Below are 21,337 nucleotides of genomic sequence, written 5' to 3' on the forward strand. Positions count from 1 at the left end.
ACACACACACACACATTTATGGCCAAATCAGAACACATACACATGTTTAATACTTTGCTGCTCGTACTTTTATTCAAGTAACAAATGCACCAATCATACACAAAACATTATCACAATTTTAATGTTTCTCTTGCAGTCATAGTCACGCATGCATGAATCATCTGAATATTCCCTGGCTCTAGCAGAACGGTTCAAACGCACCAAATCCATATTCCAGAACACACACGCACACTCATTCTTCTGATGCATGCACCGTCGCTGAAGCACTTATTTTTTTTATGAATGAACACACATTTGCGCTCTCATCATCATGCCAGTCTCAGTACAGTTTTGTGATCTCCTCATCACTACTGTCCTCTCCAAGAGCCAAAGCGTTGTTGATGTCATCACCTTCACTGTCGTCGTCATCATCATCATCATCATCATCATTGTCTGCACTCTCACTTCCGCTTCCCTTCTCTTCATCGTCGTCATCTTCCTCTCCCATCACCACCACCTTCTTGCTCCTCCTCTTTCCTCCCTCCCCCTCCTCTTCCTCTTCCTCCCCCTCGCTGCTCTCCTCCCCAAGGGCCATCACTTTGTCCAGGTGACCGTCCTCACTGTCGCTGTCGTCCACTGCCTCTCGTTTCCTTTTGCGATCCTTGACCTTCAGACTGGCCTGGCTGCACAGGTACTGCAGTGTGTAGATGTTGTGGTCCACCCTGCGACACACCAACACACACAGTTATTTATCTGTTCTTCTATCAAAGACATGGCAGTACAATATCAAATACACCAAAGCAATCTTCTGTTAAGGACATGACAGCATAATATGAAACACACCAAAGCAATCTTCTGTCAAGGACATGACAGCATAATATGAAACACACCAAAGCAATCTTCTGTCAAGGACATGACAGCATAATATCAAACACACCAAAGCATAACCATCACCATTATATATTAGTTATTCATTTACATGAATACCGTCAAGCAGTGCTGTTTCTGTTTTGGGAAACAGTAGCACCCCACACTTCATGTTGGTGTAATCTACTGATCACACGTGACTGGATGTATGTAATATTGGCAATAACGCCTCTTCCATCTTCTTTTCTTCTCCTGACTGGTTGAGTAGACAATGTGTACCAGTAACAACAACAGTAATGATAATAATGATGATGATAATAACAGAAGTAGTAATTGCAGTAATAATGATATAAAAAATACTATCCACTCACAACTGAAGCCAGCTCCATGCACCTGTGCGAATGACTCTTGGGTTTGTAAAGTGCTAAGAGCTTTGGACTCTGACTGACGATAGGCGCTATGTAAGTATCAGTAATGATAATAATAATGAAAAAAAAAAAGAAAAGAAAATGTTTGTAAAGCATTTACAGCTTGAGGCGCTACATAAGTATCAATAATAATAATAATAATGATGATGACAGTAAAAAAAAAAAAAAAAAATGTAAAGCATTTTTAGCTTTATCTCTCTGACCGAAGGTAGGCATTTTATAAGTATCAACAACAACGACGATAACAACAACAACAACGACGATAACAACAACAACAAAAAAATCCACTCTGAGGGGACTTGGTAGGTGGTGTCCTAAGTACGTTAAATCAAAACAGGAACTACTACCAAACACCACTGAAGCGACTCAGCAGCAGTGCAGGGTCTCCTCTGGTGTGTGGCCCTCTGATGACCTAACATAAGATCGATGGTTCCCTTTGGGCTGGGACTAGCGACAGACTGGACCCCCCCGGGTGTGGGGGGGCGGGGGGAGTCATTGATGGTTCCCTGTGGACTGCAAGCACTGGGACTAGCGACAGACTAGCACCCGGATGTGGTGGCTGTGTATGGGGGTGTGGGACTCAGACTGAGCGGCAGATGATGGGGCAACAAAAAGAAAAATACAAACAACAAAACACCATCCACTCACACTTGGGCCAGCTCCTTGCGTCGACGCGCCAGGCTCTTCTCCAGGCCGGCCCAGGTGGGGAGGAGGGAGGGGGCGCGGGCCTTGAGGGCAGGGCCGTGGCTGACCAGCAGCCGGCTGACCCAGTGCACGTAGAAGTGCAGGTGGGCCGTCTCCCCGACCACCTGGGACAGGTGGGACAGCAGGCGGTCCACGTAGCGCTCAGCCATGTCCTGGCAGATGGACTCCACTGGAAAGAGGGGGGAAGACACAGGTGAAAGAGGGATCAGTGACAGTGACACAGGGAGAAGACACAGGTGAAAGAGGGATCAGTGACAGTGACACAGGGAGAAGACACAGGTGAAAGAGGGATCAGTGACAGTGACACAGGGGGAAGACACAGGTGAAAGAGGGATCAGTGACAGTGACACAGGGAGAAGACACAGGTGAAAGAGGGATCAGTGACAGTGACACAGGGGAAGACACAGGTGAAAGAGGGATCAGTGACAGTGACACAGGGGGAAGACACAGGTGAAAGAGGGATCAGTGACAGTGACACAGGGAGAAGACACAGGTGAAAGAGGGATCAGTGACAGTGACACAGGAAAAAGACACAGGTGAGAGAGGCGTTATTACTGACAGTGACACAGTGTATAGCTGTTGTGCATAAGCTCTGCTATGCCTGGCGGAAGGACTCCACTGGAAATGGAGGAGACACAGGTGAGAGAGGGCTTAATCACTGACAGTGACATAGAGACACAGAAGGAAGACACAGGTGAAAGAGGGTTAATTACTGACAGTAACACAGTGTATGACTGTTGTGTATCATCAATCAATTATCACATGTATGAACGCGGTTTATGGACTTGTGCTCTTGCACACACGGAGAAAATCCTTGGGGATTAGTAGAGATATTTTCCTGTTAGTGTTAACATTCAAATAAATATATCTGATATATATATATATACTACCACATACAAAGAAATACAGTCCCCACCCCCTATCCACATTCCCCCTCCCCCCAAACAAACAAACAAACAAAAACTGCAACATACTCTGGACAGTTAACATCCAGACATGCAAAAAATAAAAAGCAACAAGAAAAGCAACACACGTGCACACAGTCACACACAAAAAGGTGTAACTCCATGGATACAACAGAAGCACTTTAGTGTTACAACAGAAAAGTATACTATGAAGTGAAGAAAAGAAAAATGGTATGAGCCTAAAACACACACACACACACACACACACACACACAGTATGAAACCAGCTCACCAAAACACACACACACACACACACAGAGTATGAAACCAGCTCACCAAACCACACACACACATGCACACACACACACACACAGTATGAAGCCAGCTCACCAACACACACACACACACATACACACGCACACAAATACACACACACACACACACATTGTATGAAGCCAGCTCACCAACACACACACACACACACAAACACACTATGAAGCCAGCTCACCAAAACACACACACACACACACATGCACACACACACACACACTGTATGAAGCCAGCTCACCAAAACACACACACACCACACACACACACACACACTGATTGTATGAAGCCAGCTCACCAAAACACACACACACACATGCACACACACTGTATGAAGCCAGCTCACCAAAACACACACACATGCACACACACACACACACACAGAGTATGAAGCCAGCTCACCAAAACACACACACACACACGCACAGAGTATGAGGCCAGCTCACCAAAACACACACACACACACACAGAGTATGAAGCCAGCTCACCAAAACACACACACACACACACACTAACACACACACACACAGAGTATGAAGCCAGCTCACCAAAACACACACACACACACACACTAACACACACAAACACACACACACACACAGAGTATGAAGCCAGCTCACCAAACTCGAAGGGCGTGGACTCCACCACCTCCTGGATGACCTTCTCCTCGTTCAGCCTCAGAGCCAAGATGAGGGAGCCAGCGTAGTCCCCAGACTGCAGCTCCGAGCGCACGCGGCTGGGCGTGATGTCTATCTCCAGGTCGTAGGGGTCGAAGATCACTCGCTGGTCCAGGGAATAGATGAGCAGGCCTTCCGTGGTGGCTGCTGCCCACTCTCGGCCTGATCAGGCGTCAGAGTGATGTCGGGGTTAGTGATGGGAGAAGAGAGTGAGTGAGTGAATGTGTGTGTGTGTGTGTGTGTGTGTGTGTGTGTGTGTAGCATCTTTTCACTGTCAGTGATATTAGACGATTTAAAAAAAAAAAAAAAAAAGGATGTGGGGTGTTAGGGGAGGGGAGGGGAGGGGCTCTGGAGGGGTGGGGGTGGGAGGGGGGTGGTGGTGAGGGGAGAGGGAAGAGGAAAACAGAAAATGTAGAAAACTATAAAAAAACCAAAAAAACCAACAACCCCCCCCCCCAAAAAAAAACATAACTAACATGCAATTACATTAACAGTAACACTTCAATAATAATAATAATAATCATAAACCATTAACACATTCTGAAGTCCATTAACCCCTAGGCTGCCTGCATGACGAGATAACTCGTCATGGCAAGCATGTATGCTTCGCTGCCTGCATGACGAGATAACTCGTCATCGAAATATTCTGACTTTTCCCTGGTTTGCATTCACTTCCTTGGCAAAAATAGTGGTAGCTTTAGCCTGGGGAATCTCTCTAGATTCTATTCATAGCTAGAAACCCCATCTACGTCATGAAGCAGTCCTTTATTTGAACGTTTTGGTTGGGTCACTGTCCAAGTGTTTGCCTGACTTCTCTCCTCGCTCGCTCAACAAAATGTCGGACTGACGCCGTGCTCAAGACATGCGATCGTGACGAACTAAATCAAAAATTATTTCTTTCTTTAGCTGATGCTCAGAAAGAACTGAAGCGTAAATTCGAAGGAGAAGATAGAGATGAACATTTATAGGACGATCTGATAGAAAATAAAGGGAGCAATCAAGAGAGTGGCCAAGATGCAACTGTCAGTGAGTGATGTCAGCTGTACAGCTGTTAGCAGACGACAGATGACCGAATTAGCAGCAGAGCGATATTCTTGGCAAGCAGCCAACGCGGTCTGATGAGAACTGAATCAAGTGACCGTGTGAGAGGGGTGAGGAGGAGTGGGGGGGTGGAGACTGAGGGGGCGTGGCCTCACATCCATCTTATCACTTGGAGAAGTCACAATGTACTGTGTATCTATCTCTTAAAAAAAAAAATATATATATATATATATATATTGTGGTTGTTCTAGTATGATTTTGTGTTTGCAGATATCCATTTGTCCAGAAAATATGATGTTTTTGTGCAAATTACCTGACTAATGTTTGTAATGAACAAGTTGAAAATGTGACAAAAAACAAAACACTGATTTCAAAACAACAACATGTCACTAAAAATATATAAAATGGGAAAATAGCATGTGTTTTGTATTCTTTATTCATTTACCTTTCAGAAAATATATACTTTTATGGGTCTTTCTCCAATAACAAAGAGCACAGAATTTTTGGAAAATTTATACCCGTTTTTTGTGAAAAAAACCCTGGCAAATAGATTTCACTTAAATCTTATTCTCCTGGCAGCGAAAGGGTTAAAGGAATGCAGAAATAGGGCTATGAACTAATGCCTGTGAAAGTTCGACCATAAGAACCTCGTCAGAAATAACTTTCGAAAAATCATCTGCAGAGTAGTTATTCTCTTTGAAATACTTGGGCAAGAAGGTACGTAACTGCTGACAGTGAAACAAACAATGATGCAAGCTGAACTGCTTACCACAGATGCATGTAACATTTTTCCTATACTTTGTCTTCAGCGCATCAAGTTTTATACGGAAGAAAGCGGAGGTTATCAATCTTGTACAGCAAGTTGATGGATTTGGTATCTTTTCTTCAATAATATTCTCGGGGAATAATGTCGCTTTATGTTTCAAAAACTTTTCCTTCCATCGGTTATGAAATCGACTCCATGCTGATTTTTCTAACAAAGTGTATGCCTCTTTTATGGAAAGACGGACGTGTATTTTTGTCGATTTTTCTGAATCCTGTGCTCCTCTTTTAGCTGCTTTATCAGCAGTTTCAGTGCCAAGAATGCCCACATGAGAAGGCACCCAACAAAAACTGACCTCAGTCCCTTTAATCCTCAAACAATGTACCAAACGATTTGCCTCATTAACTAATTCAGGTCTTGTATCTGGGCTAAATAATTCTAGAACATAAAGTACTGATTTGGAATCAACAAAGAAATGCTATTTTTGAGAAAGCTTTGTGTGTGTGTGTGTGTGTGTGTCTGCACGTGCGTGTATGTGTATGTGGTGAGAGAGAGAGAGAGAGAGAGAGAGAGAAAGAGAAAGAGTGTGTGTGTGTGTGTGTGTGTGTGTGTGTGTGTGTGTGTTTGTGTGTGCGCATGTGTGGTGTGAGAGAGTGTGACTGTGTGACTATGTGTGTGTGTGTGTGTGTGTGTGTGTGTGTGTGTGTAAAGCATATGAGCAAATGACTGAACCAGTGCCTGAGCAGGCGTGTATCCACAATACAGATGGTCACAAAAAAATGCTAGTTTATGTCAAATCTTTACCATCCTGTTATCTCATTGTTATCAATTCTAGCATTCATGTCACACTGTCACTGTCATCACAATGGAATACTATGACCACATATATTTTATCAGACAGCTACTGTTGTCACAGTATCTAACCCTTTCACTGAATACTATGACCACATATATTTTATCAAAGAGTTACTGTTGTCACAGTATCTAACCCTTTCACTGAATACGATGACCACATATATTTTATCAAAGAGTTACTGTTGTCACAGTATCTAACCCTTTCATTGATGAACCTTGATGACATGAAATCAGTGTGATCTGAGTCTGAAATAGGAGAGTTGCTACTTTTTTGTATACTTTTCAGTAGTGTCATTGACTTTATTCAGTATATTAGCAAGATATCTTCATAAAGAAATAAATGTTGAACAAACATAATGACGGGCGCAATAGCAGAAATGATTAAAGCATTGGACTTTCAATCTAAGGGTCCCGCGTTCGAACCTCGGTGATGGCGCCTGGTGGGTAAAGGGTGGAGATTTTTCCGATCTCCCAGGTCAACATGTGTGCAGACCTGCTAGTGCCTGAACCCCCTTCGTGTGTATACGCACGCAGAAGATCAATACACACGTTAAAGATCCTGTAATCCATGTCAGTGTTCAGTGGGTTATGGAAACAAGAACATACCCAGCATGCACACCTGTGAAAACGGAGTATGGCTGCCTACATGGCGGGGTAAATAAACAAAACGGTCATACATGTAAAATGTTACATGTCTGTCTGAGTGTGTATATGTGTTTGCCTGAAATCTGATTGAATGACACAGGAAACCCATTATGACTGCCCAGTGGCAGCCGTCAGTCATCTCTACCCAGGTAAGCAGCCTGTGGTGCAAATGACCCCGTGTTTGTAAAGCGCTTAGAGCTTGGTCTTCGACCGAGGATAGGTGCTATGTAAGTATCCATACCAATCAAATCAATCAATCAATAATGGGACCCCAAGATAAAAGTGTCTGGATTGAGAATGGTGACCGACATCCTGACCTGTGCGCTCAGTCTCAGTCAGGTGACAGCCCTTCACTGACAAGCATACACATCAACAACAGTAAAAGGGTTAACTAAGCTTGCCTTACTTACCATACTTGCTATGTTACTTATCCTCTTTTCTGTTTATTTGCTCCTCTATTCTGCTCACAGCTGTTGCTTGCCTAACTTACAACACTGGCTATGTTATTTTTCTTCTTTTCTGTTTATTCACTTACCTTATCTGCTCACAGCCGCTTACCTGTGGGAGAAAAATGCGCACTCAGCACCACGTTAACAATGCTTGCCTAACTTGCCATGCTTGCCATGTTATCTATCCCCTTTTCTGTTTATTCGCTTATCTATTCTGGTCAAAGCTGCTCAACTGTGGGAGAAAACTGCACACTCAGCACCTCGTTAACAATGCTTGCCTAACTTGCCATGTTTGCTCTGTTAACTATCCTCTTTCCTGTTCATTCGCTTATTTATTCTGGTCAAAGCTGCTCACCTGTGGGAGAAAACTTTACACTCAGCACCTTGATTTCAGGTTTGAACCTGCGAGCGGAGAAGTTTCCATCTCTCACACCAGGTAGTGACAGCTTTGTGCCCTGACTGTCCGTGGCAGCGTTCTGTCGTTTCTGCAGGTACTCCTGAAACATGAGTCATAGAAAAAACACTGTCATGAAAATGATGTAAAACAGTGAGAATGACAATACACAACAAATAGTCAATTACTACAAGCACAACTACTGTGACAGCTAATGTCTGACTGGGGAAATGAGTATTCTTCTTTCTTTTGTTCTTTTTCTTTCTTTTTTTTTTTTTTTTTGCATTCGTGGGCTGCAACTCCCACGTTCACTCGTATATATACATGAGTGGGCTTACGTATATGACCATTTTTAACCCGCCATGTAGGCAGCCATACACCGATTTTGGGGGTGTGCATGCTGGGTATGTTCTTGTTTCCATAACCCATTGAACGCTGACATGGATTACAGGAACTTTAACGTGCGTATTTGAACTTTTGCTTGCGTATACACATGAAGGGGGTTCAGGCACTGGCAGGTCTGCACATATGTTGACCTGGGAGATCGGAAAAATCTCCACCCTTTACCCACCAGGCGCCGTTACCGTGATTCGAACCCGGGACCCTCAGACTGAAAGTCCATCACTTTAACCATTCGGCTATTGCGCCTGTCGAAATGTGTTTATTGAACTCCTTCTGTCGTTCCTGCAAGAACTGCAACATGAGTCGTGGAAAAATCACCGTCATGAAAACGACTTAAAACATGAACAGCAGTGAGAATGACAAAAACAACAAATGGTGAATTACTACAAGCACAACTACTGTGACAGTTTATGTCTGACAGGAGAGTGGAGTATTTAAGAACCATTAAAAGATCAAACTAAATTGCAGATGTGGGTTTTTTGGGTTTTTTTTTTTTTGGGGGGGGGGAGGTCCTAACCACATCCTAGCCACAGCTGAACATGTTATGGACTCAAACAACAAGACTATGAGTATGACTACCTTTTTTTATTTTTTCAAAACAGTAATTGTTAAATTAGTGTGTTGGTGACAACAAACTAAGGCAATCATCATTATATAATTTGAATCATTATCATTTTTGAATTATTGTTGTCTTTTTTCTGCCTGTTGTATTGTTCTGTATTGTGTTACTTTTTGGCACGATAGACTTCTTTGTGTGAAATTTGGGCTGCTCACCCCAGGGAAAACATGTCACTATAGTGAAAAGCATTTCTTTTCCTTTCAAAGTGGATTTTTCTACAGAATTTTGCCAAGGACAACCCTTTTGTTGCCATGGTTTCTTTCACAAGTGCTGTGTGCACGCTAAACACGGGACCTCGGTTTATTGTCTCATCTAAATGACAAGTTATATAACATACTACGCTGAACTCACACAACAAAAGTCATCATGTGGAGTGATGGTCTTGAGGTAACGCGTCCGCCTAGGAAGCAAGAGAATCTGAGCGCACTGGTTCGAATCCTGGCAGAGTCGCAAGCATTTTCTCCCCCTCCACTAGACCTTGAGTAGTTATCTGGACGCTAGTCATTCCGATGAGACGATAAACTTAAGTCCCGTGTGCAGCATGCACTTAGCATGCGTAAAAGAACCCACGGCAACAAAATGGTTGTCCCTGGCAAAATTCTGTAGAAAAATCCACTTCCATAGTAAAACGGAAAAAATACAAAAAAAATGGGTGGTGCTTTCAGTGTAGTGATGCACCCTCCCTGGGGAGAGCAGCCTGAATTTCACACAGAGACATCTGTTGTGACAAAAAAGAGCAATACAATACAGTCACTGCCCAGTTCTCTGTGGCCTGTCAGCAGCTTTCCTCCAAACCCAACTCATCTCAGTGTCTCACCCAGGCTTGTTCTGTCTGGACCCTAGCATTCAGCTACAGTGACAGGGAGCTGTAAGGCCACCCACTTCAGGAGATCCTGCTGCACTGCTGAGTCACTCTGGACATCTAGCGGTGTTCAGTATTGCCTGAATGACTTGGTAGATTAGCAAAGATGAAGTGGAAGTTAAGTCTGAGTACACAGCAGTGCTCTGCTCTGTCCTCCTGTTATTTATATGTACGGTAATAAACGGTAATAATCCCAAGTAAGAAGCTTTCCACTTCGTGCGAAATTGGATTGATTGATAGATGTGTTCTGACCCCTTGAAATGAACATTTTGTTTATTCAATAAAAATGTCATGTCATGTCATCTCTACTCTGTCCTCTCTGTCGTAATGTCCTCTCATCAACCATGCTCAAGACGTAAAGATGCCTGCTAGTCTTAGTGTGCTGGTCAGGAAATCTGAATGTCATTCTCAAAGATGCATTAGTGTAGTGGATGGCACACACCTGAGGACAAGCTATTTAAAATAACAAATCAATGAATAAAAAATTAGCAAACAAACAGTGGAATTCCAGACACCCTCTGCCCTCAAAAATATCTCTCTCTCTCTCTCACACACAGACACACACATCAGACATCTAAAATCACTGATAGTGAATAGACGCTTAGCTAAAGAACGAACTAACACATTACACAAGACACACACATGTAAACACAGACTAACACATTACACAGACACACACATGTGAGCACACATACACACCCCATTCTCACATGTACAGACCCCATTCTAGTCTAAAATCAACACCAGTGGACAGGCATTAAACAGAAGAAAAAAACAAAAAAAAACAACAACACACACACACACACCCTGTACACAATCCCTCAGTGCCACACCCACCTCAACGCCATCGAAGGAGTGGTTGACAGTGATGGGGAACTTCTTCATCAGCAGCTGATGCTTGATGGAGTACACCACAACATTGGGGGAGTTGCCCCCAGCCAGGATGACCTTGCCGTCTCCACTGTACGTCAGGGTGGTGAATGCCCTGCACACAACAACAATCAACACAACCTGTTCACAGACCTGCTGACGGGCACAACAGCTGAGTGGTTAAAGCGCTGGACTTTCAATCTGAGGGTCCCAGGTTCGAATCTTGGTAACTGCACCTGGTGGGTAAAGGGTGGAGATTTTTCCGATCTCCAGGGTCAACATACGTGCAGACCTGCCAGTGCCCGAACCCCCTTTGTGTGTATATGCTAGCAGAAGATCAAATACGCATGTTAAAGATCCTGTAATCCATGTCAGCATTCAGAGGGTAATGGGAACACGAACATACCCAGCATGCATGCCGTTGCCCCCGAAAACGAAGTATGGCTGCCTACATGGTGGGGTAAAATGGTCATACACGTAAAAGCCCACTCGTGCACATATGAGTGAACGGGGGAGTTACAGCCCATGGACAAAGAAGAAGAAGAAGACATACCTGCCTAGGCCCCCAAACACCTCTCAGTTGTAGAACACCAGTTTTCAGCAGCTTTATGGTGGTTTTCAGTAGTATGAATGTTCCAGCATTTCTGCAAATATGCTCTTCAGGGCATCTTCTCCCTTGTACTAACCAAGACATGATTTAGGGCTGATTGTCATACACTGATGAAGCTTTCAGTAATCACATGCAGAGAGGTCAATCTCCAAAGACAGCAAGAGGGGCACCTACACATGACAAACTCACCAACACAAAATGGCTGACATTTACAGTAACCATCGTTTATTTCAATTTTTATTCACGACATAGCTTTCACTTTCTTTCTCTCTTAGTCTCTATCTGTATGCAGAGATAGAATTCTAAAATTGTGAAATTTACTGAAATGGGCGTTAGGATCACCAACAAAGCAGTGAATGGCTGCCTACATGGCAGGTAAAAAAACCTGCCTACATGGCAGGTGAAAAAACAGTCATACATGTAAAAGCCCACTCGTACCAGTGAACATGGGAGATGCAGCTGCAGCCCACCAGCACCAAAGAACATAACCCACCTCCACTGACATTATACAGGTCACTCATGCCTGCATGGAAACCAGACATTTTATAAATGAATTTCTATCCAAATTACTATTTCCTATAGGCTTTGAATATAAATGCTGATCAAACTCGTAACGAGTCACAGGTGTACATGTCAAGAGAGAGGCAGAAAGACAGATATAGTAGAGGAAGAGAGACAGAGAGAGACAGAAAGACTGATGCTGTGAGGAGAGAAACTGAGAGGAAGAGACAGAGACAGAAAGATGCACATGGTAGAGAGACAGACAGACACAGACAAAAACACTGAGGCAGTTGGAAGAGAGACGCAGAGAGAGGGACAGATACACAGACAGTTCTGTTTTCACTTTTATTTCACTTAGTTTCCATGAACTGGCGCAAAGGTGCCACACTCACAACGCCAACAGGTAAAACAGAGAAGTGAAGAAGACAGAGACCAACAGTATCAGCAACCAACACAAAACACCAACAGGTAAAACAGAGAAGTGAAGACACACACACAGACCAACAGTATCAGCAACCAACACAAAACACCAACAGGTAAAACAGAGAAGAAGACAAACACACAGACCAACAGTATCAGCAACCAACACAAAACACCAACAGGTAAAACAGAAAAGTGAAGACAAACACACAGACCAACAGTATCAGCAACCAACACAAAACACCAACAGGTAAAGCACAGAGCAAGAAGACAAACACACAGACCAACAGTATCAGCAACCAACACAAAACACCAACAGGTAAAACAGAAAAGTGAAGACAAACACACAAACAGTATCAGCAACCAACACAAAACACCAACAGGTAAAGCGCCTATTACACGTACAGGCCGACAGGTTTCTGGGCCGTAGGCAAACCTAAGGCCGATCGTAACGTGTAATTAAGAAAACCGTAGGAAAACGTCCGGCGAACATCCGATCCGCCTCTCGTCCAAACTCACAGGCGCTGCCTGTAAATTGGACATCCGGCCATCCGGTTTCTTTTGTTGTGTGCCGAGGCAGGACAACAGAACTAATTTCAAAATTATAGAAAATCACATCGTAGGTAAAAAAAATAATGCCAGATTTGGAATCAGCGCGTCAAAATTAGGCAAATGACTCGCGCGGGACTCGTTTTGTTTTGTATTTTAAAAGTTACCCTTTTTTCTTTTCTTTTCATTTCCTGTCTCTTTTTTGACATGCATTTCATCATTGACGATTCTGTCTGTACCCTACTGTCGTTGACCCACACACACTGTGTAGTTCATGAATGCAAGCAGTGCATTTTTCTTGTGTGATTGAGTCTATCGAAAATTATGGCGTCGTGGACCAAGGACTGCATTCTGCGTTTCATCGGCATGTATCGTTCTTTGGAGTGTCTGTGGAAAATTAAGTCCAAAGAATACAGCAACAAACAATTAAAGGAAAAGGCTTACGAAAAACTTGTGCAATTTTGTCACGAATTTGATCCAAATGCAAACAAGGACACTGTGACAAAAAAAATAAACAATCTCAGGAGTTCGTTCAGGAAGGAATTGAAAAAGGAAGAGCAGTCATATTTGTCTGGAGCAGGAACAGATGATGCACACACATGTACTGTGAGGTTTCACCCAGAGTGTGTTGATTGAGAGGTACAGCCGCCTTCAGGCCGATCGTTGCGTGTAATAATACATCCGGTTTCCTCGGCCTTGGGTTTGCGCCTACGGCCCAGAAACCTGTCCGGTCGCCCTGTACGTGTAATAGGCGCTTAAAACAGAAAAGTGAACACAAACACACAGACCAACAGTATCAGCAACCAACACAAAACACCAACAGGTAAAACAGAAAAGTGAACACAAACACACAGACCAACAGTATCAGCAACCAACACAAAACACCAACAGGTAAAACAGAAAAGTGAACACAAACACACAGACCAACAGTATCAGCAACCAACACAAAACACCAACAGGTAAAACAGAAAAGTAAAGACACACACACAGACAAACAGTATCAGCAACCAACACAAAACACCAACAGGTAAAACAGAGAAGTGAAGACAAACACACAGACCAACAGTATTAGCAACCAACACAAAACACCAACAGGTAAAACAGAGAAGTGAACACAAACACACAGACCAACAGTATCAGCAACCAACACAAAATACCAACAGGTAAAACAGAAAAATGAAGACAAACACACAGACCAACAGTATCAGCAACCAACACAAAACACCAACAGGTAAAACAGAAAAGTGAAGACAAACACACAGACCAACAGTATCAGCAACCAACACAAAACACCAACAGGTAAAACAGAAAAGTGAAGACAAACACACAGACCAACAGTATCAGCAACCAACACAAAACACCAATAGGTAAAACAGAAAAGTGAACACAAACAAACAGACCAACAGTATCAGCAACCAACACAAAACACCAACAGGTAAAACAGAAAAGTGAAGACAAACACACAGACCAACAGTATCAGCAACCAACACAAAACACCAACAGGTAAAACAGAGAAGTGAACACAAACACACAAACAGTATCAGCAACCAACACAAAATACCAACAGGTAAAACAGAAAAATGAAGACAAACACACAGACCAACAGTATCAGCAACCAACACAAAACACCAACAGGTAAAACAGAGAAGTGAAGACAAACACACAGACCAACAGTATCAGCAACCAACACAAAACACCAACAGGTAAAACAGAGAAGTGAAGACAAACACACAGACCAACAGTATTAGCAACCAACACAAAACACCAACAGGTAAAACAGAGAAGTGAAGACAAACACACAGACCAACAGTATCAGCAACCAACACAAAACACCAACAGGTAAAGCACAGAGCAAGAAGACAAACACACAGACCAACAGTATCAGCAACCAACACAAAACACCAACAGGTAAAGCACAGAGCAAGAAGACAAACACACAGACCAACAGTATCAGCAACCAACACAAAACACCAACAGGTAAAACAGAGAAGTGAACACAAACAAACAGACCAACAGTATCAGCAACCAACACAAAACACCAACAGGTAAAACAGAGAAGTGAACACAAACACACAGACCAACAGTATCAGCAACCAACACAAAACACCAACAGGTAAAACAGAAAAGTGAAGACAAACACACAGACCAACAGTATCAGCAGCCAACACAAAACACCAACAGGTAAAACAGAAAAGTGAAGACAAACACACAGACCAACAGTATCAGCAGCCAACACAAAACACCAACAGGTAAAACAGAGAAGTGAAGACAAACACACAGACCAACAGTATTAGCAACCAACACAAAACACCAACAGGTAAAACAGAGAAGTGAACACAAACACACAGACCAACAGTATCAGCAACCAGCACAAAACACCAACAGGTAAAACAGAGAAGTGAAGAGACACACACACACAGACCAACAGTATCAGCAACCAACACAAAACACCAACAGGTAAAACAGAGAAGAAGCAGACAAACACACAAACAGTATCAGCAACCAACACAAAACACCAACAGGTAAAACAGAAAAGTGAAGACAAACACACAAACAGTATCAGCAACCAACACAAAACACCAACAGGTAAAACAGAGAAGTGAACACAAACACACAGACCAACAGTATCAGCAACCAACACAAAACACCAACAGGTAAAACAGAGCAAGAAGACAAACACACAGACCAACAGTATCAGCAACCAACACAAAACACCAACAGGTAAAACAGAAAAATGAAGACAAACACACAGACCAACAGTATCAGCAACCAACACAAAACACCAACAGGTAAAACAGAGAAGTGAAGACACACACACAAACAGTATCAGCAACCAACACAAAACACCAACAGGTAGAACATAGAAGAAGCAGACAAACAGACACCAACAACCAGCCCACCTTCCAGCAGACAGCGTCTTGCCAGTCACTTTGGAGTCTTCGGTGCGGCCATAGCCCAGGTCATGGCGACCCTCAATGGTGCCCGTCTGCCTGGCACCAATGGCGTCCCAGACGTGGATCTGAGCGCTGAGGGTGGACACCGCCAGCTCCTTGCCGTTCGGGTGGAAGTCTAGCGCCAACACTGAGAACACACACAGTGGCACGTTTCAATAAGGTGCAATGCTAGGTACTATAACTGAGAAGCCAATATGATGAAAGTCTAGCGCCAACACTGAGAACACACACAGTGGCACGTTTCAGCAAGACACAATCCAAGGTATAACTGAGAAGCCAATATGATGAAAGTCCAACACCAGCACTGAAAACACACATAGCAGCACGTTTCAGCAAGACGCAATGCTAGATATTATAACCAAGAAGCCATTATGACGACCAGAACAGTGGACAGATTGGTTTCCAGATGATAAATATCTATAATAAAAAAAAAAACACACACATAAAAAACCCAGCAATGTTGTGATGTTATGAAGCGAAAGAGCTGGGCATCATAATTTTTAGTGAGTTTTATATATTAACATTGTATTACAGGAGTGAGCTGAGAGAGGTGTGTGAGTTGTGAGTGATGTTACAATGTTCTGAAATGGTTAGCAAGTTTGATTCTAGTCATCTTTATATCATATTCCTGTTTCTTATCTACAACAGGTGTACTGTTGAAGGCACTTACAGCTGCAGGGTAAGCACAATACAAATGTTCATTATCATCATCATTAAAATGACAACTCACTGCAACTGTCAATTATCTATCGTGTGTATCTAAAAAAAACCAGATTTCAATCTAACAGGAAACTTTGTGCAGTAGAATTTGAATGGGAAAAAGAAGAAAGAAAAAAAAGCAAACTGAAACAAAACAAAACCCACACACACTTAAATGCTGACAATTATTTTCATTCACATCACTTTCAACAATACCAAGGCAGGGTTACATGAATGACCTTCACAGTGCTATGTTTGCTTCGCATTAGAAATGCACTTAAATCTATGATTACAGAAGACTTAGGAAAACTCTTTTAACACCAATAAAACTTACTAGTGCTGCAAAGATGGCTTTTTTCCTTTTTCTTTTGTATTTTGTATTTCTTTTTATCACAACAGATTTCTCTGTATGAAATTCGGGCTGCTCTCCCCAGGGAGAGCACGTCACTACACTACAGCACCACCCATTTTTTTGTATTTTTTCCTGCGTGCAGTTTTATTTGTTTTTCCTATCGAAGTGGATTTCTCTGCAGAATTTTGCCAGGAACAACCCTTTTGTTGTTGTGGGTTCTTTTACGTGCGCTAAGTGCATGCTGCACATGGGACCTCAGTTTATCGTCTCATCCGAATGACTAGCGTCCAGACCACCACTCAAGGTCTAGTGGAGGGGGAGAAAATATCGGTGGCTGAGCCGTGATTCGAACCAGCGCGCTGAGATTCTCTTGCTTCCTAGGCGGACGCATTACCCCCTAGGCCTCTAAGCTTGCCTGCAACCCCGGCCCTGGGGAAAACCCTTTCTGCATGTTTCACTCATTACCCTCACCTTCTGATTTCTGCAGCAGTGTCTCCTTCGCCCCTCGGCTCTCAAACACCTCCCACAGTTTGACGGAGCAATCCCATGAGCCACTGGCCAAGATGGTTTTCTCCGTGCCTTTGCTGAAGGCAAGGCAGCTGACAGGGCCTGTGTGGTCTGCAAGCACCTGCATGAAGGAAATGCGGTCATGAATAATAATAAAAACATATTGTACTTATATGGTGCAACTCCCTGTAGATGGGCTCTAAGCGCCTCACATGAAACAGTATGTATACAACAGTGCATAACACCACATAAGAGCACATGAAGACACAGAAGTGGATAACAAAATCTGTATCCACCAATACAATACTACTACATGACTGGGGCTTAGGAGAATATATTACTATCAAAAATGAGCAAAATTAATTCTTTTAGATGAGCACACGTACACACACACTATATATACCCAAACACATGCATGCTTATGCATGTATATATGTGCATAGATCACACATGCACACACATACGCACACACTCACTCTATCTCTTACTTACACGCACACACACACTCCCAAGCAAAGATAAATATATACAAATACGCAATCATGCACACCTGACTTATACACAGTCTATAAAAATCAAGAACATTTAAACTTATAGACAAAAGACAAAAAGATCTGCAGACAATTTTAAACTACAGTGCACTGCACAGATGCACAGACATGTACAGAACACACACACACACACACACACACACACACAAGACAACAAACACGTACAAGATGTACTCTGTAAAACACAAAGAAAGAGAAGAGAAGAGAAAGAAAATGATGAGTAATGAAGAAGACAGCACCAACCGCAGAAAAGAAAATGACGACGACAACCATAAAGATGAGGAAGACAGTTTTCAGTTTCAGTTTCACTTTCTCAAGGAGGCGTCACTGCGTTCGGACAAATCCATACACGCTACACCACATCTGTTGAGCAGATGCCTGACCAGCAGCATAACCCAACGCGCTTAGTCAGGCCTTGAGTGCATGCTTACATATTTGTGTACCTATGAAGGTGGATTTCATTTTACGTAATTTCGCCAGAGGACAACACTCTCGTTGCCATGGGTTCTTTTTCAGTGCGCGAAGTGCGTGCTGCACACGGGACCTCGGTTTATCGTCTCATCCGAAAGACTAGACGCTCAGTTTGATTTTCCAGTCAAACTTAGGAGAAAGGGCGAGAGCGGGATTCGAACCCACACCCTCACGGACTCTCTGTATTGGCAGCTGAGCGTCTTAACCATTCTGCCACCTTCCTCCTAAAATGAGGAAGACAAAGATGACTGACACTACAAAGCAGCCCTCCTCCCCCTCCCCCCTCACCTCCAGGAGGCGGTTGGTTTTCATGGACCAGACGAAGATCTCAAACACGTCCTGACAGCCGGCACACACCACCTCCCCCGTGGGGTCCACAGCCACACAGCTGAACTGGACATGCTGTGGCGCCACAAACGTCCTGAAGTTACGATACCTGCACACAGTTGGGTCAGGGTGTATGTGTGGGAAATGTACCTGCCAGTGTTGTTTTACTTGCTTGTGTGTATTTAGCTTTGCATGTTGCTTTTTCTTAAAAAAAAACAACCTTTCGTCCAACCTTTGACATGTTGTGAGTGCGTCAGACTTGGCTGTCGGCCGAGATATTGTGTAGGGTGAGTGACAAACCTGGGCATACACACTTTAATTTTCGAATGGATGAATAAAGATGTATTGTATTGCATTGTATTGTATTGTACTGTACTGTACTGTACTGTATTGTATAGTTCAGGAGATTGTTACCACCAAAAATGCACACGTCACGACTGACACTGTTGTACAGCAATGTATGTGTGCTTGTTATTCTTTTATTTTATTTTTTTTTAATTGCAGCAGTCATGCAAAACAGCTGACATGGTGTTGGCGTTGGTTTCCTCTTCATTCACCTTTTGAATTTCATCAAATCAGTAAAAGTAGTCATTTTCTTCCATCTTGTATATTCTATATACACTAATAAACTTAGCTCAACATCAGACAATGAATGACAGTGAAAATATCAATGTGAAGGAAACTGAAATAGGCCACTATTTGAAACTTCTGTTTAAAATACAACACACAACAACAAACATCTGAAATCTTGTATTGCAAAGTATTAATCTATCGAAGTAAATATGGAAAACTGTAACAATATGGATCACATCTGACAAGATAAAAAGTCACGTAAACGCCAAACTCATGCACACAGAGTACACTGTTAACATGTGAATGTCTGTTCATTTTCTCATTTCATGTTTCTGTTGGGTTTTTTTTCCAGTATGTATGAGTTGATATCACTGACTGACATGGGTTTACAGTTGGGCCAATAGAGAGCTGTATGATCAATGGTTTCTCCGATGCAATGGGAAATCACTTACAGCTTAGTCTTTTGTGAAGGACTATGACTCTCAAACTAGGAGGCAAAATTGCACTGGTTGTTAGTGCTGCAGCCTTGGAGGCTAGTTGCCCTTAGGGAACCATCCCAAAGCCGACTGTCCTAAAGCCCTCTTGGCTGAGACATGGCGAGAGAGTGGGGATGTACCTTGGGCAAGACACTCTTCTCTTTAATCGAATTCTAGCCCAAATAGTCCGGACAGCAGTTACCTCCTCTGCTGTTCATGTTCATAGACTATAATAAATTTTTTTTTTTTCCAGTTCAACACATTAACCTCCCATTAGATTCAAATGAAATTAAGACAGACCTCAGACACAACACCAACAACCATTCTCCAGCACACCTCAAAGCCTTACCTGGTGAGATCAAAGGCACGGACCGTCCCGTCCAGGGAAGACGACACAATGGCCTTGCCGTTCTGTATGAAGGTGACATCAGTGACTTTACCTGTGTGCTGGTCGAAGGTGACATAGCTGAACCCACTGGCCGTGTCCCACACTTTCACCTGCAGCAACACCACACACCACATCAAATTATGGTGCTCAAAGCAACAACAAAGAGGCCAAGCATAATCTCTGTGTTCAACTGAACACTCTCCAACTGACATTCAAAAGCCAAACCACCAAAACAAAAAACAGACCCACACCCACTTCTGCATTCATGCGTTGCAACTCCCACATTCACTTGTATACATGTTTGCTTGGATTATAACCATCTGATTTTAGCTCTCAGACTATTATTAAATTCATTACGGACCAAGTATTCTTCTAATGTCAAGTGCATATGCTTTAGTAACCTGACAATTAAACATATAATTTTTGACTGTGGCTTGATGAAGCCTTATGTACACGAAAGTGTGTCTTCACAAGTGACTGAGAACGTTGATGTTTTTGACTTTTTGCATTCATTATCAGTTGTTTTGCTTGTCAGTTTAACGACTTCTCTTTTACGAAGTCCTTTAAGTAATTTCCTGTATTTGTATTTAGAAATTTTTTTTCAAACATCACCCTCATTTCACCCTCATTTGCCCAGTTTCCCCAACCCTCCATTCATTCACATCTCCCACCCCTTCTAACCGATAATACTCAAATGTATTCATAAATACTTTAACAAAATGTCTTCAATCACCAATATGTGTGATGGGACATTAAACAAAATTCCTCCTCGTATACATGTATGAGTGGGCTCTTAAGTGCATAATTCTTTTGACCCCAGTATGTAGGCAGCCACAATCCATTTTCGGAGGTGTGCATGCTGGCTATGTTCCTGTTTGTTGCTCACCAAATGCTGATATTAATTACAAGATCTTTAACAAATGTATATATAGTGAAGATGGTTCAATGATCTGCACTGTCAATATATATATATATATATCTGAATGCAAAGATAGTTCAAGCACAACCAAGTATTCACATAAGCTGGCCTGGGAGATTGGAAAAATATCCACGTCTAACTCACCAGGTGTGCTGCTAAGACCCAGGGTCAAACTAAGGAAACTTGAGCAAGAATCCTGGATCTAACAGTTAGGCCACTGCACCCATCACACACACACCACCCACCTTGCCA

General features: G+C 42.8%; 1 protein-coding gene across 1 annotated transcript in view; it reads right to left on the minus strand.

The window, feature by feature from the left end:
* Positions 1-210: 210 nt before the first annotated feature.
* LOC143283965 (periodic tryptophan protein 2 homolog) overlaps positions 211-21,337 on the minus strand; it is a 38,439-nt gene continuing 17,312 nt past the window's right edge. Inside the window, exons 11-19 of the mRNA XM_076590445.1 lie at positions 20,128-20,276; positions 18,691-18,838; positions 17,345-17,501; positions 15,769-15,949; positions 10,756-10,903; positions 7,997-8,138; positions 3,832-4,050; positions 1,923-2,148; positions 211-701 (exon numbers count right to left, since the gene is read on the minus strand). Coding sequence (XP_076446560.1) covers positions 320-701; positions 1,923-2,148; positions 3,832-4,050; positions 7,997-8,138; positions 10,756-10,903; positions 15,769-15,949; positions 17,345-17,501; positions 18,691-18,838; positions 20,128-20,276 — 1,752 coding nt within the window. The 3' untranslated portion in view covers positions 211-319. The remainder of the gene's footprint in view (positions 702-1,922; positions 2,149-3,831; positions 4,051-7,996; positions 8,139-10,755; positions 10,904-15,768; positions 15,950-17,344; positions 17,502-18,690; positions 18,839-20,127; positions 20,277-21,337) is intronic.

The sequence above is a fragment of the Babylonia areolata genome, chromosome 7 (assembly GCF_041734735.1).
Source record: "Babylonia areolata isolate BAREFJ2019XMU chromosome 7, ASM4173473v1, whole genome shotgun sequence".
Taxonomy (NCBI): Eukaryota; Metazoa; Mollusca; class Gastropoda; order Neogastropoda; family Buccinidae; genus Babylonia; species Babylonia areolata.